Source organism: Pyxicephalus adspersus, chromosome 1 (assembly GCF_032062135.1).
Source record: "Pyxicephalus adspersus chromosome 1, UCB_Pads_2.0, whole genome shotgun sequence".
NCBI classification, from domain to species: Eukaryota; Metazoa; Chordata; class Amphibia; order Anura; family Pyxicephalidae; genus Pyxicephalus; species Pyxicephalus adspersus.
Window position 1 is genome coordinate 46,647,652 of NC_092858.1, and position 27,679 is coordinate 46,675,330.

General features: G+C 35.0%; 2 protein-coding genes and 1 long non-coding RNA gene across 3 annotated transcripts; 2 read left to right on the plus strand and 1 right to left on the minus strand.

Annotated features, from left to right (window-relative positions):
* Positions 1 to 107: 107 nt before the first annotated feature.
* Positions 108 to 6,031, minus strand: LOC140329584 (uncharacterized). The gene is made up of 3 exons (XR_011920511.1): positions 5,957 to 6,031; positions 1,668 to 1,726; positions 108 to 235 (listed from the first exon to the last, which is right to left on the minus strand). It is a non-coding gene; the product is annotated as an uncharacterized lncRNA (long non-coding RNA).
* On the plus strand, positions 126 to 4,123 carry LOC140329578 (type-1 angiotensin II receptor A-like). Its single transcript, XM_072409944.1, has 2 exons — positions 126 to 259; positions 2,854 to 4,123. The coding sequence occupies exon 2, from the start codon at positions 2,880 to 2,882 to the stop codon at positions 3,876 to 3,878; it is 999 nt and encodes a 332-aa protein (XP_072266045.1). The 5' UTR covers positions 126 to 259; positions 2,854 to 2,879; the 3' UTR covers positions 3,879 to 4,123.
* A 5,088-nt stretch (positions 6,032 to 11,119) lies between the features above and the next one.
* CPB2 (carboxypeptidase B2) lies at positions 11,120 to 26,861 on the plus strand. The gene is made up of 12 exons (XM_072409964.1): positions 11,120 to 11,283; positions 12,509 to 12,547; positions 13,771 to 13,852; positions 16,335 to 16,459; positions 16,549 to 16,657; positions 16,954 to 17,055; positions 19,260 to 19,367; positions 20,772 to 20,882; positions 22,565 to 22,655; positions 24,014 to 24,216; positions 25,388 to 25,472; positions 26,562 to 26,861. Exons 1-12 carry the CDS (start codon positions 11,135 to 11,137, stop codon positions 26,756 to 26,758), a joined length of 1,401 nt encoding a protein of 466 aa, XP_072266065.1. The 5' UTR covers positions 11,120 to 11,134; the 3' UTR covers positions 26,759 to 26,861.
* The last annotated feature ends 818 nt before the right edge of the window (positions 26,862 to 27,679 follow it).

Sequence of the window (27,679 nt, forward strand, 5' to 3'; positions counted from 1 at the left end):
CAAGAAGGAATATCCTGGTGGCACAGGATGTGAAATGATTCTGAAACATATTGCTGATGTTTATCTTCTGGAAACCATCTGTGAATCCTTCCATGTATATATTATGTTTACCATTCATTGAAGAACAGGTCTTCATGCTTCAGCTATCATTCTGAAATCAGCAGCCCAGAAGCAGAGAATTTCTACAGCTGACTCTTCTTTATCAAGGAACAACAGTGTGACTACAAAAGGAAAACTGGAAGATGATCAAAGAGCTTTTGTAAGTATTATCCAAGATATACTTGCAGTAAAAAGGCAAGAACAGATGAGTCAAGTCTACTTGCATTTTAAAGATAAATTTTTATAGCAAATAGTTCATTTGTTTAATTAGTTACATGCAAACAAATTTTTTTTCAAGACTAAAACTGTAAATCAATAATTAAAACATGATTTAAAAACATTCTGCCATCTTTAATATAGCATTGTTATGCCATTGTAAGAACTTGTATAAGCCTTTGTTATAAGAATTTGGGGATCCTTATAGTAAGTATCGTGACCTAGTCCTTAGAGTTTTATTTGTTACAGAATGGGCTGTTTTTCTATATTTTTAATCCTATCTGTCAGCACTCACATTTAAAATTTGCATTACTCTACTTCAAGCAAGAAAATTATTTATCATGAAGCTTTTGCCTTGTTTTGTTCTGCAGACCCTGAAATGGGCTGCACAGTTACATGCAGGGTCCAGCTATCAGTCCTGATGGGATAGACTCACTGCAGTAAATCTAAGCATGTTGCTGTGAGATTTTACTAAGATTAGGAGTTGTGCAGATTTTTAAGAAATTCAGAAAAGTGTATATGCAAGAGTTTATGTTTTTAGCCCTGTATACAATACCCAAGATATCTGTTTTTATGAATGAAAGGAGATACAATTATATTCTTTTTGTCAGAGTTAGATCTATCTATCTGTCTGTCCGTCTGTCCGTCTGTCCGTCTGTCCGTCTATCTATCTATCTATCTATCTATCTATCTATCTATCTATCTATCTATCTATCTATCTATCTCTTTTTGGCCTAGCAAATGCAATATTGTAAATTCATAGATTTCTTACTTTGAGTCAGCAAGTGGTGATAAAAAAGCCTGTTGTTTACAAAGTTCAACAGCTCAATATAAACATAGAACCAAAAATAAACTAATCCTAAATCACAGTTTAAAATGACTCCAAAAAATAATACACAACACAGATGTACCTGTAAAAAAAGCATTGTTTTAATGAAGATGGATTACATGCTGAACTTTCTTTAGAAAATGGCACTTTAGGAAGTGCTTTCCATGTCCCTGTGTTTTCTCCTCCATATAATTACTGACACAATAATGACGTAGGGGTTGCTAGGAGAAATCACTGAACATAATGGGGATAGGATATCAACACTTGTAGAAGTGTTGATTTCTGAAGAAGCAGATCGTTTCTATTGATCAAAGCTGTGTATTGTGGTGCAAGTTGGATGTTTTTATTCTTTCCTTACAGGTAAGTCTGGTATTAATTTTTTTGTCATAGAGACACTATTTTACAGATAACATTGACCTTTCACTCTGTCATAGTGGTGCTACAATCCATTGACCTTTACCTCACATTAGAAAGCTAGTGTACCCAACAAATACTATATGTTTAGTAGTATATTAGGTTATACCAAAGTGATGCAGTCCATGTTTTTCTTGTGCAATCAATGTACTGTCATTGGGTTCTGTGCTGCAGGGCAAGGAATAAAACAGTTACATGATAAGGATGTAATTTGGATCATTTGCAGTATGCCATAAACCATAATGATAAACATGTGTACACAATTACTGAAGTGAGGAAGAGCAGTGAAAGAGATAAAACCACATTCACTTAAACAGATACATTCTCATTCATCTCTGCACACCCGTGTATTTACTGTATTTTTAGTAGACAACACAGTGTTTTTTTTCTATATCAGCACAAGATCAGTTGCGGCTTACACTTTAATATTAGGGGTGATTAATTAAGAAATAATACATCTCAATATAAATAAAGTATAGTAATAGTTTTCAAATAAAGAAAGAGATACCAAATTATTTTTAAGTATGCAGAATACATATATTTACATCTCATTGACCCCATCTAGCTATTACCAGCATGTTTTAAGCTGTTTACAGGACAATGTACATAGTGCAGCAGTTAGTAGTATGTGGTGTACCATAACACTGTTTGTGAAGAAAGACTCAGGTGAATTGGGAATAAGGGGAGAAGTGTGTGAGTTCACTGGCAGTCAGTGAAAAAGTGTGTGGGAGTAATGAGAATCAGTGGAAAAATGTGTGTGTGCAGTGACAATTGGCAGTAAAGTGTGTGTGGGTGCAGAGTTAACCAGTGGAGGAGATTGGGTGCAGTGGTAATCAGTGGAAGTGTGTGGATACAGTGGGAAACAGAAAAAAAATAAACTGGTAAAATGGAAATCAATGGGAAAGAGTGTCATTTAAGTTGAGTGGAGAAGGACATGGATGAAGTGTCAGTCAGTGGAGTAGGACATAGGTGAAATGCAATCTTTAGAGATGGGTGTGGGTGAAGTGGCAATCAGTGGAGAAGGACATGGGTGAAATGGAAATCAGTGGAGAAGGGTGTGGGTGAAGTGGCAATCAATAAAGAACCATATTGGTCCAGTGGCGGTCGGTGGACAAGTGTTCGTGTACAGTGCTGCAGAGAGCTAACTCTCACTTTCCCTTTTCTGGGCTTAGCAGTACAATATTGTAGGATAAAGGATTTAATTTACTTCAAATATTTGTATTCTCCCAACAACATACATTAACTTCAGACTATTTTATTAATTTTTAATTGATTGCAATTATTTCAATTTTCAGGCTTACGGACACAAATTATCAGAATAATGGATCTTCAACCTTCAAACTTCTCATCCACATCAATAGGATACATTCCTCTCCGGGTTTCTAGTAATACAGGAAGCACAAACTGCTCTGCACTCGGATATGACGCCTCCTACCAATTTGTTCTTATTCCAATATTATACATGATAATTTTCGTGGTGGGGATAGTTGGAAACACGATTATTATTGTGGGTCTGACATGCTGCATTCAAACCAAATCAGTGGCAAATATTTACATTGTGAACTTGGCTATTGCAGACTTAGCCTTTGTTGCCACATTACCATTTTGGGCTATAGATCTGTCAGTTAGATACAAATGGATTTTTGGTTCTTTCATGTGTAAATTGTGTGCTACAATGTCATCAGTGAACATGTATGCCAGCATCTTTCTGCTCACATGTCTTAGTGCTGATCGCTATTACAGCATTGTGCGTCCAATAGAGGCTCTTGGAAAACGAACTCTAACCAAGGCAAAAATGATAACGGTTTTTGTCTGGGTTTCTGCTTTTGCCGTAAGCACTCCAACAATGTTCCTCCGACAGACTTACTATTCCAGATATTCCCTTCACACCGTCTGCTCCATGAAGTACCCATCAAACAGCATATTATGGCACATTTTCCTATACTCTGTCAAGTATATAGTGGGATTTTTAATTCCTTTTGTTATACAGGGAATGTGTTATTTTTTTATATACAAAAATATTTTGGCATCAGCTAAAAAGCAAAAGAAAACCAAGAGTGACAAGGTTTTAAGAGTTGTGGTGGCAATGGTGCTTGCTTTTTTTGCATGTTGGCTGCCATTTCACATAGTTAATTTCCTAAAGTTATTAGCTCGATTCAAAGTCATTTCCAATTGCATCACTGTTCATAACATCAATGTTGTAATACCATTTACTGTTTGTATAGCCTATTCCAATAGCTGTATCAACCCTATTGTTTATTATTTTGCTAGCAAGAGGTTCAGAAACCAACTCAGGAAATCATTAAAAGGGTCACTGTAACGGTGTTTACAGCCTAAAGAAATGCTTTAAAATTCCATAGGTAACAGTTGGTTCTTATTGGCTTTCAAAGCCACGATGACCTTATGAGCCTGATTAATTAAAGCTCTCCAAGTCTAGAGAAGACAGACTATCATGGGCTGTAAAAGGCATGCAGTCTGGATCATTTGTACAGTGTTAAAATGCTCATAAACTTATAAATGACCAGATACGCCTGAAAATACCTACAAACACTCATAACGCTCATAATGCCCTCAATTAAAGGTGAATGGATCGAATAAAAGCATTTGTGGCCATTTATAAGAGTCAATTAGGGGGTTGCTGGGCCTTTGTGGGAGTTTTACTTTTTTTTTGACTATTCTACCTCTTCTCATGTCACATAGCTTGGTTCAAAAGTACTTTATAAAACTTATATAAAAGCTGTATAAACATTTTTATGTTTGTTATGACATCTGTGTAATCTGTCATGTACTGCAGATCATAAGGTTTATATAACACTTCCAAAAATATTTTTATGCAATTGTTATGTGTTTTTGTACAAAACCTGTTGCTAAACTACGAAAGGAGTGAATATATTTATTTAACGTATAAAAAACGTATTCTATTTAATGATGTGTATTAGGTTATGTAATCACTGATGTCATTAGTGCTACACATGATCACCACCTCCTAAGTTACTTTGAACTTATTCAAAATGTTTAGAGTGAGTGTATGACAGCAGGTGAGCCTATATATGTGTATACAGGTTTTCTGGTTATATGAACCAGTTTTAGCTCTATAAGAGAAAATTTACTCTTTGGTGACCACACTCATGTGAGCAAGTCTTTACTGAATATCAGCAAACTAAATTCACCTGTTTTCCTGTATATTATATTTTACTATTAGTTTTATATATGTGAATGTAAAGTTGTAAATGTGTATATAGGTAAAATACTGTATATGCCTACTATCTGGTGTTCTGTTTGTTCTGTTTGTAATATAAATTACACATAATACAAGTCTTAATCAATAATCTATGTATACTGTATGTTTAGTAACTCTTATAACAGTAGTGTCGTAATGCTTTAATTTATATTACATTGGTGTACATGTGAAAAACATTTTCCATGCACATCTGCAGTATGACATTTTTATTTGGCATGTTCTTGACTAGACACTTAGCATTGATCCTCATTAACAAGTTATTTTAAATGTACATTTTGCCTAAATGAAAAATATAACCTAAATTCCACTTATTAGGGATAGCATGAAGAAAGGTGGAGATATTACTTTTTGTAAAAAGATGTGTAAATAGACACCAGGCCTAATTATTAAGATTTGACATAAAATGAGGAAAAGTTTAATAAATTTAGAAAAAAATATATTTTTTAAAGTCTTAACTTTCTGAGTTTACTTTTGTCTTTTGATCAGCAGATGGCACTATGGTTTGATTGTGGAAACACTTGTTCTTTTTACTAGAGAGTGGCTATCAATATCGGCACCGTTGCATCATACGCACCATTGTCCATCAAATAAAAATCAGGTGTAGCTGGGAAAATCCAGACGAGTTTGTTTATGCTTAGTGGGGCTGTGATTGTAAGAGAGCAGTCAGAGCCATTTTCTGTTAACAAAAATCTGTTATTCAATTCTGTTGCTGCTTACTGACTCCAGAATCCTAAAGCTGTGTGCAGAGAGCATACATAAAAAGCCTGTTAATGTTCTTTGTAAATGTGTGGTGCTTCTTAACTTGCTAAAGGTGCAAGCACACCACTTTTTTTAAATATTTTAATATGTTTAATAAAAGTTGAACTAGTGTGAAGAGGAGATACAATTTATAATTCAGTAATTAAAACTTTTAAAACCAATTAATAATTAAAAAAAGAACATAACATAAAGGATATTTCCACTGCATAGCAGTATTAGTGTATCTCCCTACATGTGCTATGTAGAGGTTAACAAGATTCGTGGTTGTGTCTCACCATTTACAAAGCGTGAGAGAGAGAGACAAAAGGGAGAACAATAGACATATAAAATAGAAGTCAAAAGTAGGATACGAAAGTTCTTTTATAAAGCCCAACTACTGAAACGAGAGAAAACCAAACCTTCAAGGCTACGACGGTTGTCTATCAGACCGGTAGGCAATCCATGGATTCCATGTCTTGTAGAAGACTGTATTGGTGTTAAATGGAGTACAAAACAGTTTGTCATTAATCATTATCCAGCTAAGTTTGGTTTCAATTGGGTCTAGAGCATGGATGGGTGATTTCCAAAATTTGGCAATAGTCATGCAGGCCTTCAAGGAAATATAGTGCAATAAATAGGAAATGTGTTTGGGTTGGGGTGACTTGTTAAAGTGGGAAGTTTTATCTGGCATACCAGTACCTGGTATGAGCCCTTGTGGTATTGCAAGACTGTCCTGTTGTTTGTTTTGCTCCCTCTATTTTTAGGGTTGCCATCTGATGAATATTGCAACACAAAAGGCAAACACATCCTTAAGCTTTGTTTGTATTTATTATATACAAGCCCATTACTATTAGAGATGAAGGTAAATTACATTGCTTTAAATCCACAAAAAATAGTTAGTTTTGTTAAAGAAATGCTCCAAAAACGGATTATTTGGATTCTTTCAGATCTTCCAGGTAAAGTGGCACAATTTCAAGAGGTACAAACTCAAGTGAAACATTAACCGAGGTGCTTTACAGAAATACTGCATGGAATTGTCAATGTTTGGGTTACTGTTTCGCTTGTTTGGTCTGGATGTTGCATTCATGTTTTTTTCAATAAATGTTCTTAAAAAATTAACCTGCCTTCAGCTGACAGTAATTATGTCAGTATATAATACAAATGCAAAGTGTGAATGTCTGCACACTGAAAACCACATGTCCGCATGCCACATCTAATGCCACATGAGTGCCAGCTTATCACAGTTATTTAGGAAGAACAACAGAAATCACTAAGCGGAGCAGAAGGGTAACAATGGTCTTTAGACCCAATAAGGCCATTCCCAATTCTGTTAATATGGTCAGCAAGTAGGATACATGTTGACTATCCACTATTTGCAGGATCAGTGATCCTTCATCAGCCATAACAAAAGTATTGCTCTAATTTTAGAAAATGTGCCTATATGTGTTAAACAAAATCTCTACTTGGTTACATTTGAAATAGCCCGCAAATCTATGTCACTAACTAAAGAATACAAAACTTGAAGCCTGTGGAATACAGTTTGTTTGTTTAGAATCGTTGTTTTTGGAGTTTCACTGTATGTGTGTTACAATGTTCTAAAATTTATATCATAAGACATTGCCAAAAAGCTGTTCTGACTAAGGATGAGCGAGCAAGAAAATTAAGTTTGTTCTTGCGGTGAATCGGGCCTTTCTCGCTTACCGAAAATGTAAGCGAGAACGGCCTTCTGATTCGGCCTCCTGACATTGTAATATAAGTATCTCTTACAAATGATACAATGTTTAGATGTTTATATTACAATGTCAGGAGGTTCTCCTGTGCTGGGCATTTTCTCTATGATTGCAGCTATGGCTGAACCATATATATAGAATAAACCATAATATATAGAATAAAACATTCCATTGGAAGGTCGAGGAAATCGGCACTCATCCCTAGTTCTGACGTGTGTCTGTCACATTCTTGATCTATTGTTAAGTATGATGAGAACATGATACTGTTATTGATGTTTCCCCCCACCCCATTGGTTGTATTTCCCCTTCAATTTTGTTCCTAAAAATTAAATAAAAATTTTTAAAATAAAAAAAACTAAAAAAAAATCTCCATATTATTAGATCTGTCTGGAAACATTCATATTACCATTAGAACAGATTTTTTCTTTAAATGTGGAGTTCAGATTTGAGTAAGTGCTAGGAAAAAGTGGATGTAAACAGCAGTTACATGATTGAACCGTATTAGGCATAAAAGGAAATTGTGTTGTAAAATTATCATAAGTATTATCTTATTTGCTTTTTGTCATTATTGTGCATGACTGAATTGCTTGTCATCACATCTAAGGCAATGCCCCTGATTCATCATTGAAATCCTGCTTGATGAATCAGGGGCAATGTCTAAAGCAACAATGTGAATTTAATGATTGAATAGTTCAAGCTGAAATTTTATATACACACATAAATCTGTATGTGAAATGAAAAAAAATGAAATGGTACACATACCCGCATGAATTTTTGTTATGGTATTGTTTCAGTGAAAGTGGATGTAAGAGCGGACAAATTAACCAGAGCACATGCGCTAGCAAATTCTGTAGAGAATGTAGAGACATGGCTGTACATGCTTCTTTAGTAAGAGTTAGTGCATTGCGCTGCATATTTAATCTCAGCTCCAGCTATCTATTAGATCAGGGCTATCCAACTCCAGTCCTCGAGGGCCACATACACACCAGGATTTTCACATATTCTTTATGGTTATCTGTCTTTTAGTTAAATACTAAAACTGTATGAGAAATGCTAAAAATGAATGTGGATGCAGGTCATTGAGGATAGGAATGGGTCAGAGCTGCACTAGACCTTGTAGCCTGCTTGCTCCTAATGTAGCCTGCTGACTGCTCATGTTGACCCCGGATTTTGCCTGTGTTTGGTTCCTATCCACAGGATACTTTTTTGTGCACTGTTGTTATCTATCTGACCAGTGGATAATTTTGCATGCTTGTACCAACTCTTTGGCCCACACTTCCTTGCCCTGCCTTTACCAGGATGCCCACCATAACATAACGAAGAACAAGGCATGGTAAGTACAGTAAAATGGAAAAAGTGAGCTAAAAGGAGTTAATAGGCAAGGAGGGTGACTAGTTCCTCGCCCTTCCTCTGCCATTTGTGTGCACAGATTTTGCAGTTCAGTTTCTTTTTAAAGAAAAATACTTCCTAATCCAAATATATAGAATAAAACATTCCTTCTTTATGTGGGAAAACCAGTGGAGTCTTGCAAAAATGTCCTAATAATTACTTTTTTATAAATTTGCCCCTAAGTCATTTAAGATACATTATTGTTTGCTATATATTTCAGTGCTCCATAACAATTTTTTTCAAGATTGAAAAAGACAACACCTTTTTTTAGTTTACTGTTTTCTGTATACAAATAAACATTTAATCCAGACTATAGTCATTATAAAAATCTGCAGAGCATAGAGGGTTAATTAAAGTAAGAGCACCACAAAAAAGGTTTAGTTTCAGACACTCTTATTTCAACTTTTCATTTAGTTTTTATTTAAGTTTGTAAACCATTGAAATTATCTATTAGATATGATCATAGATAGGCCTATATTGTAATTTTATATGTAGACACCATTGAACATAGAAACCAATGATAATTAATATTTCATTAATTTGGTAAAAACTTTGTTAGCCGTGGCCATAAAAAATACAGTAAATGTGTACAAAACATATTTATATTAACTTTTGCCTTGCACATTAATAGAATTGATTTTACAATATATAATTTTTTAGTGTTGTTTCTGATATATATTTGATTCTCGTTAAATATATAAATCTGGAGTTACTGGAAGCATTAGAGGACACATCAGAGATGTAAGGGTAATGCTGTAACACTTGTAAAGAAAATGAGAGCAGTAACCACAAGTTGGGACACAGGCAGAGATAAAGTACAAAGATCACTTATCTGGCAAACATTTGTTTAAAGTGAACTTTGTCATATCTCATTGATTCATTGATAGAGCAATACTTTCTGCAGCAGACAAAATAGCTTACAATTGTAAATTTCTTCAAATATATATTCAAAGTAAACAGCTGGAAATTCTATTTTTATTTTATTGTCAGTTACAGATTTAATGTTATTTTTGTCTATCAGGTAAATGGGCACAGTGTGGGTCTTACTGATTACTACATTTTTACAGATAGACTACGTTTTTAGAATCCAATAGTATCGAAATAATAAAGCCGAAGCAGGTAATTTTAAACAAACAAACAATGAAAACATATTTGCAGTTAATATTTTGGTGTTTAGATTACAGTAAATGCATTTCTTATACTTGCTGTTGCATATTTTGTTCTTGTAATTTTTATATGCTCTAAGTGTTATCACTTTGCATCCTGTTTATAATGTTTGCACAAAGGTATCAGCCACACAAGGAGTCAATTGGATTCAATAAATTGGCCAACTTGCATTGTAAGAAAGACTATACCAGTCTTTCCCAACCTTTTAAACATGGGGGAACTCCTAAATAATGTTTTGGTCTTCATGGACCCCCTGCTGTAATTACTAAATCAACCTCTTACATTGATGACTAGTGGGAAGAATATCACCCTTACATATAGCCAAAAAGTTCATTGGTGCCAGTTATTCTGGCTTATTACCTAAGGAACCCCTAGCAACCTCTGGAGGAACTCTAGGGCTCCACAGAACAATGGTTGAGAAACAGTGGACTATACAGCACATTACCTTAAGATTCACAGTTACCAATAATTCATAATGAGGCTCAGAACTATATACTACCCTTTAAAATTCAGTAGCAGCTGTACAGAAAAGTTTGTGACAGTTTAAAATGCTCTGAATTCCTTAATTAGTGTTTTTTTAAAAGGGATCTTTTCTTTATTACAATCATATTGGGGACAATCATATTCCACAATCTAAAAACACAGCATTCACATTGCAGTCACAGGGCATACATAGCTCATCCCCTCCTTCTCTTTATGCTCCTGCTCCTCCTGCTGCTCTTTTCGATAATTCCCAGCTGTCGAAATGACAGCATAAAATCATCATGTGATACTTGCGTGGCGCCTGGGATCAAGACAATAAATAGATATAATTGTGGTATACAATACCCTAAGAAATGCGATAACACATTCTAAAAGAGTGGATCTTCTAAACAGTGTAGTGTTATAAAATTTAACTTGGAAACAAAATATAATATTATTGTTTTTTTACTCCATTTCATTCATCTGCAGATCAAAGGGATGATCCTTATGTGATGTCAGAAAAACACACACATATATATATATATATAAATAATTTAGGACATAATGTTTTTAGGGGACAATTTGCTACCACCCATTCTACCTTTTTACCTCCTTATGACATACAACACAGATTTAAAGATTCTGATAGCAAAAAGTATTTATAACTGCCTTGGAACTAATAATCTTGAGAATTGGAACCTTTGATTTACAACGTTTGTTTAGTGTAACAAAATACTTGGAGAAAATCCAAAGAATTCTGAAGGGATGTCAGCTGTATACCAAAACAAATTCTCAGTGTAGCAATATGAGCAGTACTCTTTAAAATTTAACTGAAGTGCAAACACTCCTATGGCCCCCAGCAAGTGGGAGACTGTGAATCTTCTAACATTTGGATTGCAGATTTGTAGACGTCCACACAACTTGCTGGAAATGAAGACTTGTTTATTTCTATTTATATTTGGCCTTCTATTAGTGCAGAATCAGGTGATTTCTTTCAGGTAATGTTGATTTTATTATTTTCTCATCTCACCGATCCAATATCCAATGCAGCTCTGATTACATAATGTTATTGTGGAATGGTATTCATTTCTCCAGCAGATTTTAGGGACCTTTGTAATAAGTGTGGTAATCAATGAAATGCACACTAGCCTATAGCTCAGAAAATGTAATCATTCACATGTTCAGAATAGTCCAAATAATAAAAGGCAAACATCAACTGGTTTCCATATTTTCCAAATTATTGTGATATTTGGTAGGGGGACAAAAACTATTCTAGTCTGTTATTTTTTGGGAAACTAAAAGAAACAGAGACAATACATGTTTTAGCTATATATACACTTGCTGCATGATATACTAAAAGGTATAGTATGTATGTGAATAATATTCATTCTTTTTGCCTTCAGTTTAGTTGTCATTTTTGTTTTTTAAAGACATAACCCTTACTTTAGTAAACAAAATAAACACAGTGACAATCATGTTTCAGCTTAATGATTATGCACATGTAAACATAGCTGAGCCTACCAAATAAAAGATAATCTAATTTAGGCAGAAAATGCAGAAAAGGCTCTTATGCATAGGTCATATGGAAAACATCCACTAAAAGAGAAAAAAAGTTAAGCTGCTATTGCAGAACTTTAAAATTTCAGGATGCATATGGATCCATATTTACAAAGAGGTAAATACTAAACATTCCCTGGTGGATTCTCAGTACCATTAAAACCATGGACCTGGAAGATTCTTGACCAGTGAGTGTTTAGATGAATGTTAGACTCACTGCTTTATAAAAAGACTCCAACATATCAGTGACCTAGAACAAATATTTTCTAACATTTCAGTTTATTAGCTGCCTGCTTATTCCAGCCTAATGACTCTTGGAAACGAGGGACAGGCAGGCAACTAGCATTTTCAAAAACTAGTCAGTGAAAGCAGCTGTTGGTTAAGGTTTGCTTTGATAACTAACAAAAGTGAATCTGTTTGTTAAAAATGGATGAATACAGAAGTGGCTGTCAGTGAGTGTCAGTAAACCAAGAAGTAGCAGTGAGTGAATATGCTGTGCAGTGCCAGGGAGTGAAGATGCACACATTGGTGCCGTAATGGAGAGTTAGTAGGAGGTTGATTGAAGAAGGCTACATGCTTGCATTTTGCACTAGATGGCAGAATTATCTAACAAATATAGAGCAGTAATAAAGTGGTGTTATAATGTTATTTGTTTTATTATTTCAGAATTCCAGTGGAACCTACAACTCCATCTCCTAATGAAATGTAAATATTGTTTTTTAATTAAATTTATCATAGATTTATTATACAACAATGTGCATATGTGGATACATTTGTGTATGTATACATGTACACATACACACATTTTATAAATGTCATTTCTTGATCCAGCTTTTGTTGTTTATTATGAAGAAAGCATGATCATTGTATGAATAGGATACTATACCAAATCACGGTGTCCACCCCTCAAAAATTCCACAACATTGCTCTAGCTGAACTGTGTGTCGTTAGATTGTTTCATGAGAGACCTCGTCCACAAGCCTATTAATGTCTTATCTCCATAAATGTTCAGTTATCTTGATTACTATTCCACCAATGGCAGCATTAGTACCTGAGACCAATCTTTCTTCCCTACTGTAATTTAAAAGGGCTCTCTGCAAGCAAATATACACAATTGACCTTGGGGATCATTCTGGCCTAGGGTGTTGCTGCTTGATTAAAGGAATGCTGAATCAAGGACAATGACATTTTCTCTAACATTAAATTCACTAACACTTTTCAGTTTACAGTTGAAGTGCAGCCCTATGTTCAGTTTTGCACAATTGTATCAGCTTCTCTCTTGTACCAAAATTGCTTACACCAATCTAGCTGCACCCAGCCAGCTTCTCTTGATGAATTTTAGTCTGCCCCATGCCAGATAGTGTCTGCCTTATTTTCTGGCTGATTAACATCCAGCATGATCTAGCACTTTCCTCCAAAGCCAAACTGTCCCTTCCCATCCCCTTTCATACTTGGATTTCAGTAACTTTAATCATGGAGGTTTAACATCATATCTGGCCTTACCTAGCGTGGTCTGCATGTGAATACAGTCAGCCTAGGAATGCTCACTACTCCTGACTAACATCCATCCAGGCTATGTATGCATACATAAGATGTATTAACTACTTCCAGGATCAACTGTTTTAATCAAGGTTGATGGCTCTTGAGGAAAGTACTGAGGCAGTGTGCTGTGATGTTTTCAGGAAGTTATGGTCAGTACCCTGCTGACCCCTACCACCAGACATGATCTGACACTATTGTATATGGAGTCATAGTGATGTCACTGGGTCTGAAATAAAGTATATAAATAATTAAAAATGTAGTTGATAAGTAGAGAAAGAAAGAAACAGGGAAGGCAACATATTGGCGGAATAAATTTCTGTTTTAAAATGGTTGTAACTTATAATAAATAACAGAGAATGCAGATTTAACATTTACCTTTTTTTCAGCAAAGATCAAGTAATATACGTTCTACCACGAAGTGAATGGCAGGCTACAGTTTTAGTGAATATCACATCTTCATATGATGAGGTAAGAACACCTATTAATATGACCTACTTTACTATTGTTCTACATCCTGGAATCATCTACAAACATATATGTAGCATTGGTAGCAGCTAGGTGGAAAGGTACAAGTTCACAGCCCACTACAGTTGTAAAATCATAGACTTGATAGGCACAGATCTAATTCCAATACTTGTGGCATATAATAAAATATATTTTAACCTTTACTAGCCAAAACAATAGGTTTTCTGCAAACACAATGGGGAACTGTCAGAAAACCCTCAGTAAGGAAAATCCTAGGTGTTTGGAAGAACTGATAAGAGTAAAGCTGCGTACACACGGCAAATTTTTCTCGCCCGATAATCGGTATCGGCCAATTATCGGGCGAAAATCTGCCGTGTGTACAGTCGGTCGTCGTCCATCGTCCGACGACCGTCCTGGCGGATCCATGGACGATGGACGACGACCGATCCTAATGAAAGGGAAGGGGAGAGCGCGCAGCAGGGTGCCGCTCCGTCGCTCTCCCCCTCCCCTCTCCATAGAGCATGAACGGTGCTGTATGTACAGCATCGTTCATGCATCATGCAGTCTTTTCTCGTTGGAAAGGATCGTGAAAGATCCTTTCCAACGAGAAAAATTGCATGTGTGTACGCAGCTTTAGGGCCATTCAGAACCAAAGTGCATTGCAGAATGCTGCTGTGGGCTCAGCCATGGTCCCAGCCACTTCTATTCAAGTGAATAGAAGTGACGGGGACCTTTTGTTTTTGCAAGCAGCAGTGGCAAAATACAGTGTGGTTCCCGAAAGCAAAAAGTCATTTTTTGCCACATATTTGCTGTTTAGTAGCTGTATTAAAACTTGTTTTGAATAGAGTATGTAAAGGGTAACACCTCTGTAAGCTTTGTAATGGAAATAAATGGATGGGAAATCTAAAACATTTACCAGTTGTCAGTGGAGCAGGAGGTAAGGGGATCATTGTATTTTTCCAGTTGGAACATGTATTCTAGTGACAACTGTCTAAAAGATGATTTCTCATGACTTTGCAGACAGTCCCTATCACTTCCTATTGTGCGACTTAAAATAAAGTGAAATGATTATTCTATCCAAAACCAATAATTCGTTTTGGGTATAAACACACATTAAGTTTTGGTCACTGTTGGTACTGGGCCTTCTTCTACCACTATACAGATGTAAAGACAAATCAGAATTCTATTATATTCTATTACCACCAAAAACAAATAAAATGTCTATATCAAACAAATATATATATATAATTTAGTTAGCTCAAAGTAAAAATTCAGTTAAAAAATGACAAAATAAAAAAGGCAGCTTTTGATGCAATACCTACCTTAAATCAAGAGTTTTGCCTTGCTGTACTCCTTTCCTGCCACTAGATACCTTTTTGTTGAATGTTGAGCACAAGCTGTCAGTGAAATTTTAAAGTTTATATAGCTTCTGCTGAGCAGAAAACATCCTTAGAGCATATGGATATTTAGAAATATCCATATGCTCTTGAAATTATGTGTCATGGTGTATACATGTATAATAAAAAATAAAATAAAAATGTTTTATATAAATAGCACAAAACAGATATAAAACATATACAACCTTTACAAATGTATAAACCTACCAAAATAAAATCTGTTATAGTTTCATCATGATCAAGATCCCATATTTGTGATCTCATAATTAAATGATTTAAATGATTTCATATCTTAAAGGAAACTTGTTAATAGATGAATTTAGAGGCTGATATATTTCTGTAAGTAACAGTTGCCTGGCTGGCTGTCATGCACACTCTCCAGGATAAACATTTTGAATCGTTTAATAATGCAACTACATCTCAAATTAGTTATATTCTTTGGTCTACTTTACCAAAGCAATAGTTTACTTTTTGCAGAAATTTGCATTCAAAGTTTGACTTTCTGCCTTTTTTTCTCGCAATTTTATTTCATTTAATAATAATATTATTATTTATATTAATAATAATAAACTGTATTTATATAGCGCACACATGGATTTATGAAAGCTGTCTTTTTGTTTGCATTGTTTGCATTATTCATACCTGATTATATGCCCACAGGTGCAGCACAACACAGATTAAACTTAATATATTTGCATACAGAATGTGGATATAAGTTGCTGATTCAAGACACAATTATTAAATGTTATCTAGATGTGTTAAAAACTCTACCCTCAAGACATTCTGATTTTGTCTTGGCTTTTTTCTTTTTGGCCAATATTCTTCCCTGCATGCATGTAGGTAATGGGGGGGATTGGGGTTGGTTGGTATCTCTGGCAGCCAGTAAGGTTAGGGTGTTTTTTGTGAATCAGAGCTGCCAATGTGTACAGATCACTCATGCCATGAAATCCGGACTACATAGCAAGCAACAGGCAGAAGATGTGTGAAAAGGGAGCACCAAAGTGAACATCCACCTATGTTTTCCCTTTTAGCTGGGAATCTGCTTCTGGTGTGCTCAGACATCCATTTTTCTGATTGGTTTAATTTAGATTGTTCTGTGGAAGCCGGACTCACCTGAAAACATACAAAAGAACAAAGAAGTCCATTTCTTTGTGAATGCATCCATTGTAGAAGAGATAAAATCTAAACTGAAGGAATCTGCAATCACATACACGTAAGTGGTCCACAGCCTCAATGTTGGGACGTTTACTTGTTAGTCTTATAATTCTTAGCAATCTTATACCTGTTTTTTCTACTTTTTAGAGTATTGGTTCAGAATGCCCAGGAACTCATTGATCAACAAACATACAATGACACTACTGGTCAACGCAGCACTGTTTCCTTTTATGAGCAATATCATTCACTAGAAGATGTAAGTCTAAGTTTATCTTTATTAATTCCTGACTCCAAAATAAAATGTGACCTTAGAAAATGTTAAAGAACTTGTGGTGGAAGTTGGCGTATTGGTATATCTTAAAAACATAGTGAACCACGTAATAATCGCGAAATATAAATGTTTTTGAACAGAACATAATTAATTAAATTAATTAAACATAATTAAAGTGTCAAACACGGTTTTAGATAACTGAGTGCTCCTTAAAAATAACCAAAAATAAACTATTTAATGTGGTTAAACAGTAAGCTTGCTTTTATTTTCTTTTTTGCTAGATATACTACTGGATGGATCAAATGGTAGAGAAACATTCTGATATGTTGGAAAGAATTAACATTGGAAATTCATATGAAAAGCGCCCACTCTATGTACTAAAGGTATACTAGAATCAAACTCAGGTTGGTTGTACGTGGAAATGGTATGCAGTGATAATTATATGATAATAGTTCAAATGTAAAATATGCTTTTACATTCTTTTTTAAATAAATTTTACTTTATAAAATGACCAAGCTATGCAGAAAACGTGGCAGGAAAAGGGGTTGGGAAAATCTGTAAGGGCAACATACCAATTATCGTATGAATTTGTAAAATCAACTTTACATTTATCAAAACTATCTAATAGGAGAACCTACTTAAAATATATAATCAATCTGTGACCAATAGGATGTGTCCTTATATTTTACACTACTCCAGGTGCTATCCACAGTCCTATCTTTTATTTTCAGTACCCCTGGCGGTTTATTCTGTTCACTGGCACAACGGTCGCCAACCTTTTGGACCTCATGGACCCCTAAATTCATAATTTTAAACCATTTTAAACCATTACTATGATTTTTTTTAAAAAGATAAATACATTTGTAAAGTAAGGATCTTCCTAATGGTGCCTGATAAGGACTGTAGAGGTTCTGACTCATTGATCAGCTCTCAGTTAAGTGAAGTATTAACATTGTTACTATTATCATTAGTTGCAATATCTTTGGTATTACTAAAGAAGTACAAAATATTTGTTTGCTTTTTATCACTCATTATGGGTTTATTTTATTAACCACCCAACCGTTAAACCCGACCTTGGTTCGGGTTTAAAGATTTTGCAAAAATCGATAAACCCGAACTTTGTCGGGTGGTTATATCCCATCACTTACCTGGTCCCCGCTGTGATGATCCGTTCTGTTCCAGCGTCGATCTCTAAAAAAAATACTCACCTTCTCCCTGCAGCTCCCCTGGAGATGTCTTCTGTCTTCAGTCTTCATCCGGCGAGTGCAGTGACGATCACCGGGATTTCCCGGTGATGTCGCTGCATGCATCAGTACGGGCGGGAGGCAGGGCGGGAAATTCAAATCGCTTTGCATTGAACTCAATACAAAAAAGCTGTATTGAGTCCAATACAAAGAAATCCTTATATAATATATATATAATTGTATTATATATATATTATATAAGCTACTGTACAGTTTCATTACATTATACACTATTTTTTTTTTTAACTTTTTTTAAAGATTTTTTTTTTATGTTTTATAAAAAAAAAATTATTATTAAATTTATAAAATTTTGGACATATTTCGCGTTATGCGGTAATTCGGTGAATGATGATGTCCGTGCGTGCGCCCGTCGATGGGGGTCGTAGCGGGAAATTCAAATATTTTGTATTGGATTCAATACAAAGTCCTGTATCCAATCCAATACAAAATAATACAAAATATATTTATGTGGTTTTGTCTATAGGTATGTGATGTTGGACTGTTGGACACTAGGCAGGTGTTTTAGAAAAATATATTACTATACAGTATACCGAATTATCGCATTTTCAGTATTTTTCATTTATTTATGTATTCTTGTTTAAGCTGATTTTTGTGTCTTTTATTTCATTTTATTAAAAGTAATTTTTTTTTTTTTTACATGCTTGTGTGTTTCAAACATTTTTTATATTCATGATATCTACTAGACCCTTGTTCGGACAAATTTCTGTAAGTTACAGGTCTACAATTTAAAAAAAAATTTCATGAAAAACAGTGTACCACTTTTGGTACAGAAATCTAGACATCAGTGTAACGCCCAGGTGGTTAATATTACTACCTAAAAGAACATCTGAGAAGTAAGCATATAAAATAAAACAATTGGATGAGAATCGGTATTGGCGGAGTGGGGTGACTGTTGTAATGGTGGAAACAATACTGAAGCGTACAGCTCGGCAATGGTTGCCTCATACAACTTAACACTACACTGATGTCACGCTGCGCCTCCCTTGTTTTTGCATTTCTAGTACAGTTCATGAATTTAGTGCAATAAAAAGGTGAAAATTGTCATTCAAAATACAAGAATTTATTAGAAAATTATTTTTGTTTTATTATTACCAAAACATAAAACTTGCAAATAATGTCCAAATTTATCTGTGGACCACCATCATTTTTTCGCAGATCACCAGTGGCGATCACTGTACGGGCACTGGTTAGCTTGGCTTGAAAGTAAATGTAGAGTAAGAATAGCAATTACCGTACATGAATTTACTATATATAATAATATTTGTAATAATCAGCAATAATAATCTCAGCATTGATACCAATGTAATATGATTATATTTTAGCTGTCCGCTAAAAGTAAAACAAACACAACAAATGCAATATGGATTGATTGCGGAATTCATGCCAGGGAGTGGATTTCTCCTGCGTTTTGCTTGTGGTTCATTGGTCATGTGAGTATATGTTAACTAAACTATTTACTTATTCTGTCCATATTGTAAATACCAGCATAGGTATCTAACATAACCTAACAATCATAGCAGTATATCTATGTAAATGTGTACCTGTGGGACTACAGTATAAGCTTATCCCTGTCTCTATTTCATTCATTCTGCCATTTTGCCATTTCTCTACATTTCCTGCTACTTCTTTTCCCCACAGATCATTAAATTACTATTCATTGGTGGGGGGACAGCTTTGATATGTGGAAGTGAAGCCATGCCATGTTTAGGATGGCAACCTTCACAGGTCATGTATGGGGAGCCTTTAACCCAAACAGTTATGTATTACCAGTCCTTTCAACCTCTGCTTATTTTTTTACAGCTTACAGTTGTAAACTTACATTTTTTTGTTTTTACTTACAGTTGTTGCCCTCTTTAAGCCTTAAAACAAGTTAGTTATGGCTTTTTGTGTATTTCAATCTCTTGAAATACAAATATAAAAGCCACTGCAAATATAAAAGCCACTGATAATGCAGGCATTGAGCTAATACAGAGTTGGAGTATATAGGGAAGCAGCTAAAGAAGCCAATTAGTTTGTGTTCTGATAATATATGCTCATAACTGTGAACATAACTGAGAAATATGCTCATAATTGTGCTACTTCTCCTTTCACAGTCTAAAATGATGCTGGCCATAAGACATAAGAAGACACATAACAAAAGAGAATAGTACAGTGGGGAAGATTTCTGAATTGAAGCAATGTATTGCAGCTCTAGCTGGTTTTGTTATATTATTCTTTAATGCGGTATTCACTGTCATATTTTTATTTTTGAGGGAGTTTCAATGTCCTAACATCAGTCACATCCTCTCCCAGTTATAGCTAACTACAATAAAGACTGATGAATTGTGTACGCTAGCTTTTGTCCTATTAATTTTACTTTTGTCCACCTTTACCACTCCGTGCAGTCTGCATTGTCTACTTCTATCTAGGAGGTATGTTTGATCCCCCCCATCATAACTAGTATGTAGCCTATTAATGTGGAGCTTAATCTTCTTCATCATCCCAAAGCTCTATATCACAGCACAAGTAGACTCAATTCTTCCTTTCATCATGCTAAATTTGTGAATCAAAGGTCTTTGCTTTTTATCTCACATTTTAAGGTAGCTATGGCCATCATGTTGAGAAACTTAGCAAACAGAGCAGGTCATCTGATGCCAGCTCCTTCCTGGACAATAGGATTTGTGTTACTACACACTCCGTGCTAACATAGACAGAATTGCTTTACACAATGCCCTCTGACCGCTGCTACCAAAAAAAAATTTTAATCAGCAAAAAGTTATAAAGGCTTGTTTTTTTTAGGTATCAGAAAAGCTCATACTGTTGTCATTTACTATTTCTCACTTGTCTTTGTCTAGGCTGTTGGTTTCTATGGTGTGGACCAACAAATGACAAAACTTTTGCAGTATACTGACTTCTATGTACTACCAGTAATGAACGTAGATGGGTATCACTACTCATGGACTACTGTAAGTATAATATTTGCTTAAAACACATCTATTAGTGTTGTTTTTTTTTTCTGGGGATAGCTTAAGTTTACTAAATTATTTTTCAGGAGCCCAGGTAACCAGGATCAATCAACTAGCCCCATTCCTTTTAAACTAATGAGATTCTAAGGACCTAATTTATTTCCAGGTTTGCTGGATCACCTAGCTTCACCGATGAAAGTGAATCTTTTCCAGCCTGGGAGAGCTTTAATAAATCAGGTTCTGAGGCCCCAGTTTTGCCCTTTTTAGCTACGGTTGCAAGTACTATGAACAGCAAAATAATGTGTAGCTGTACTACAGCATCAAAAACATGGTGGGGTTTATTTTAAAAAAATTGGCATAAAATGTGTACATTTTTCCTTGTATAAACTTTTTAGGAGCTTGTATGCCAACCAGCTTTTATTACATCTGTAAAGCACTACACAACAAATAGGCTTAGTGAAAAAAAATTAAACTGGTCCATGAAAAAAAGCTGGCTAGCTGAAAACAACCCCAGTTGTCAAACTGGTAAGGAAAATGCTGAAGTTAAACAAATGAGTAGGAAGGGCTCATTATTTAAAATAATTGAATTCACCATGGTCATACCTCTTTAAAAAAAGTAGTGTATTTCAATTGTAGGGGCTAAGGATTGAAACTACAAATATAAAAGCCAGTCAGCCCAACTGTGATAGTTTAAATGCTTCAAATACGATAGCATAAAAAAACAAACCAAAAAAATAATAAAAAAATTCCTTTCAGGAATATATTGATAACAAACAAGACTTGGCAGCTCTGTGCATTATTGACTATCTTTCCCACTACACAGATAGGGGAAGATCCACCAGTGGTCAGAATGTCATAAAGTATGAATGCTTATGCCAATCAAACAGCACAAATACAACAGCTATTTCAAGAGTTGAAAAGTGTTTTGGAAGCATAGGAAAACAAATAATGTATTTCCAGTTTCTACACCATTCCATATCCTGTGCAATACAAACACAATGCTTGGAAACCACTACTATTGTAGTTTGCAAGCATTTGATATAGCCCAGAAAACACATGTCAAAAATGGGCACCTAGTGGTTGACATTTGGCACCTGAAAGTGGCTCTTAAGTGGGATATTGACCGTCTGTCTGAACAAAAAACAAACAAATGTAACTCAGGTTTTTGTATCTTCTCTCAGTGTCTTTTATAGAGACTGTTGACCTGTAAGGTGATTTCAGGTGGAAAGATAAAGATAGGATGGGTCATGTTGGAGGGCAAGGATAAAACCAAATAAACTATTTCAATACCACAAAAAAGAGAGAGAAAGACAGAAAATATTGTCATTGCCATAAAAAGGTGGGCTATACTATTAAATAATGCACAGTTATAAAAAGTTAGTCAAACTTTAGTATATTGCCAAGTGCTAATCCTTATAACAATTTCTATTACAAGATGGAGAAAGAAGCAGATAACACAGCCCGAACATGCTCCAACATCCATATACCTACCCATAACTGCCTTCTTCTGGATATGTAGAGCAACATACGTTATTCATATGTAACTGTTTGTCTGCAAATGTGTCTGCACATTTGTGATTTTTTCCTAGATGGCAAAGAAGAATAGGTAAAACACTAGGTTTGACACTAAACAACTGTGGATAACACTAACTTATTTTATATTCTTTATTTCTTTTTTTCAGAATCGGATGTGGAGAAAGAATCGCTCTAAACATCCACATAGCAGCTGCATTGGAGTAGATCTTAACAGGAACTTTGATGCAGGGTGGTGTGGTACGCTGAAAACTTAGAATTTGTGCAATTGCATCATACAAACTATTACAACATAAATCACTGACACCTAATATACAGAGTAATACATATTTAATTCTCACACACAATCTTTGATTTATAGTAGTGTACATAAATGAAGTAAAGCTACTTTTAGTGGTAATTTATACTTGGGCCCTATATTTTGAAATAGATGCATTGTAACATTAGGTCTTCAGACAGATGGTCAAAGCAAACAGTAGCAGAGGGGACAGGATCATGGCCAAGTCCAGTGCAAACAAACAGTGTCCAGATTTTAAAGGTAATGGAGGAAAATGGCTACAGACAGATTATCAGGATAAATATAGAAAAGCTGAGTGCAATGCAGTCCAAACAATACACCAGATAGACATAAATAAGAAAAAGACATTTATCCAGAACATGAGAAAACAAAAATGTGGATCAGGTAGTGAAAGTTTTGGGTTTTATTTATGGGTGGGTACAAAGGGTCAGTTGCACACAACACAGATCTGGGCTGTGGTACTGAATAACTTTAAAGTTTGATCATTACAAAGACCTCCTCATTTCCATGCACTTCCTATTTTAAAATATTCACTGTCTCATCTCACTCCTCACTTTCTTACTGGCTGAAATCTATTCATTCCTTAAACGTTTAGTGATCCATGGATACTTTTTAGTGGGTTTTTAGATCCCCCCATCTTCTATTTAGAGTAAATGTTAGTCTCCAGACACAATTACCTATCAGTGCAGCTGTCCACTGCTTTCTAAAGACATCAAACAGTAAGAATTTGAACACCTTTTTCTTTTGATACACCTTTTATCATTTTACAATATTGTAACACTATGGAAAGCCCAGGCTAAATGTTTACCTAACTCACTTTACAAACAGCTACAATACTTTTATCATTTGGTCATTATTCCAGATTGGACATTAGATTTTTATTAGTGAATGCGCAGCAAATGTGCACTTACTGAATTTATCTTCTTGAGAACAATTTACAAATATGTTCCTTAACCATGTGAAGATTTTGAGCATATGAGATATGCACTTAAAAGCTTCAACAAAGTTTTTAAGACAGGTCTCCTAAATCTAGCTTAATTATTTTATATATTGACTGGTAATGAACACTTTAGGGACATGAACTATTTCTTATTTTACTATGCTGAGCACTGCAACCTATTGCAATGTACAAATGCTGCACTGTTTAGGAGCAATAGAAAATGAATAGCTCTGCACAGTTGCACATGTTAAAAACATATCTTTAGTTTATGTTACCTTACTGCACTAATGTGAATGAGGTCCTTGTAAAAGTATTAAAAAGAAAAACGAGCCTACAGTATAATAATCTCTTTATTCATAGGACCAGGAGCCTCCAGTAATCCTTGTCAGGAAACATACTGTGGACTTTTTCCAGAATCTGAACCTGAAGTGGCTGCAGTGGTTGATTTTATTAAACAAAATCAAGATATAATAAAAGGTTACATAACAATTCACTCTTACTCCCAGATGGTACTCTTTCCATATTCCTACAAAAGAGATAAATCCAAAGATCATGACGAACTGGTAAGAGAAAGATACATTTTCTACACAGTTATCCGATATGTTTATTGGTTACAGTGTACACAGTCCTACAGGGAATAAACTATTTGTTAGTGTAAATGTGTACCAGTATAGTCACCTTAAATATAAATCTCAAACATTTTTTTCTTCAGTTTTGTAAACAATGGAAGTGGGATTTTGAGACACTTCATGCAGTGTCTCAATGTTGATCTGCTACTCGAAATGTTTCCATAAATCTCCATCCTCTTCAATTTATGCCTGCAAATGCTGGCAATGAGTGCTCTTGGATGCCAGGAGGTTGAAGATGGGTGCACACAGATTTTTGCTCACATTGTAAAATACTTCTTTCCCAAAATCTAAATAAACAACCTTAGACCATTCCAAGTTTGGGCATAATGTATTAAAGTTCTCCAAGGCTGGAGAGCATACACTTCCCACAGTAAAGCTGGGTGATCAAGCAAACCTGGAATGGATTTTGTTAGCCAATGTTTTCAATCCTGGACCAAATCTATTCAGGTCTGCTTGATCACCCAGCTTAACTGATAAAAGGTTATGCTATCCAGCCTTGAAGAGCTTTAATAAATCAGGCTCTAAAAGTCATTAATCACAACTCTTTGAAAACCATTTTAATTTTTTTTTTATATTTACATTTTCTATGCCTAACTTACATATAAGCGGCCTGTATGCTACTCTGACAAGCACTTTAGCGCTTTTAACACTACAACCACAGCCACTCCTTCATGGCTCCTTGCTTATTTCCTCAAAGAAAGAAAGAAGATTGGATTTACAACTTCAGAATTTCACAAGTGAAGTGCTGATGAGTAAAATGTGTTGCTATACATTAATTAATTAAAAGAAATAATAAGATATTATTGGCCCAGTGGATTTTACCCCTTGAAAATTGAAAATGCTTTATAATTTTTATTTTTTTCTTGATCAACAAAGAGTTTTGATTTCTGTATTTGCAAGTTTTCTTTTTATTTCTCTTTTGGTTTAACATAGTAGACTATGTAACTATGTTTTTTTTTAAATGTGTAGTATTAAACATACTTCATATTAGCATTGGTATATTATCCTGAACAGAACACTGAATGGATGTTATTAGTAGTATTCATATTTAATACTAGCTATACAGTCTTCTAATGATTGTTAATATTAACATATTTTAATTTAGGCAAAGCTGGCAAGCAAAGTAACTGATGGCATCAAACTGACCACAAGAAACAAATATGTATCTGGCACAGGAGCAGATACTATTTGTAAGTAGAATTTAAAAAATATGATAACTATTTAGCCTAGGATGAGTTAGACCAAAAATAATCAAATGTCTCATACTCTAAAGCAATGTTATATATGTGTACCATGATCATTTACCACTCCTCTCTCTCTTCCACCCCCTACCAGAAGTTAGTTCTACCTCTTCCTTCTTAGACCTTTGGCCATGTTCTGGTCCTATGCTACCTCCCTTATCCCCTATCCATCTCTCCCTCTGCCCCCATTTATGCTCATACCGACTCTATTTGATCTTCCAAAGGCCCATGTTTAGTTCATGCTCTCCCCTATCTCCTGTTGTTGATCAGAGTGCACTGATTTTTCTCTTTTACCCCAATGATTATCTCTCTGTCTTCCATCTCTCCTTCTCCACCATACTTGATATATTTTTACTCCTCTCTTTTTTCCTATTATCGTCCTATTTGCACAATCAGAAATTCCATACACATTTTTTACATATTCTTACCAAGTGGTAAGAGCTTTTTGCCAAAACATCACTAACCTTTCTAGCTGAATGTACTGTGAAGAAATTCTGGGATTCTCAAAGATCACAAAAAAATATCTGACGTAGGGTTTCTACACAGCCCATTTACTTATACTCTCAGCCCTGTTCCCATTTTTTTTCTTGATCTATGATCTTAAAGTGACTGTCAAAAAAAAGAATCAGAGCTGCCTTCTCATTTGTCTTATTGAAAAAATGTTCCCTGGCTACCCTGTGATGTTTTGGCTACAGTTCTTTGTAAATCTCTGAACTAGAACAAATGTAGAAGTATTGAATGACTTATACATACAAATGTATGTATCAGTGGTTTTGTCTCTTTTACTGGAATAAGGCAAAACTGAGACTTTCACAGTCCTTACCATCCAATTTAATATTCAATTCTCTGAGAGACACACACTTTTTTTAAGCTTTTCTTTTCCACTAAAGCTGCTGTGGCAAAAAATAGTTCTTTAAGACATCATAGCACCATTAGTAAATATTTTTTTTAATTTAATGGTGGGGAGGTTGAATACACATTACTCTGCATTTACCAAATTTATTAATATAAATGTAAACATGTGTTAATTTTTTCCAGACTTGGCTCCAGGTGGTTCTGATGACTGGGCATATGATCAGGGAATTAAATATTCTTTCACTATCGAGCTCCGGGACAAAGGGACTTACGGATTTTTGCTTCCTCCAAAGTTCATTAGACCAACATGCAGTGAAGCTCTCACTGGAGTCAAAATAATATCTGCATATATTGTGAAAAAAAATGTAATTGCTTCATAGCTTACTACTCAGACTGAATTGCATACAGCCTGCACCGGACACCTGAACTTTTAAAATTAAATATCACCAATTTATCAAAATACAATTATATGATTTGTACTGATTTTGCGTTATGTTTTAAATGATTTCCTATTGTGAGTTTCATGAGCATAGTCCAAAAATATAACAGTACAAAAGTGTGCATCATACAGAAATAGGTTTTGTGATTTATTTAAAAAATAAGAACAAAGAAAAATGGAGATATTGTCTAAGACAAAACAGTGGGCTTGATTTTTTAAGGCTCTTTAAGGCTGGAGAAAACACACTTTCATCAGTGAACCTGGGTGATCCAGCAAACCTGGAATGGATCTGGTTCAGGATTCAAAACATTTGCTAGCGAATAGCAAACGATTGAAGAAATCCATACCAGGTTTGCTGGATGACCCAGCTTCACTGATGAAAATGTATCCTCTCCAGCCTTGGAGAGCTTTATTAAATCACGCCCACTGTCTAATCAAGTTTCAGTAAATTCAAATTCACAGGAAGCTGCATTAGGCAAATTTTTAATGGGAGGTGGAGTTTATGACAAGCTAGGACTGCAGACAGAGAGCAGACAAATGCTATGCTCCCTGATGAATCTTCAGACCCCCTATGTGGGAACAGGAATCTAATAATTTACCATGCAGATTGGCTGTTTTACACACTGCCAAGTTTTTTCATGCAAAATATATACTCGAATATAAACAGATCTAGGCATAAAGTGTATAAATCAGGGGTACAAAATGTGGTTGTCACTGCTAACATTCAAAACAGTAAACAAAAAAGAAATGTGTTATTTTTATATATAAGCATTTGAACTTTTTTTAATTGGTTATGATGGGTTATGATGGATCTTTTGTACATGGTTGTTGGTCACCAGTAGATGGCGCTGTGTCTGAGATG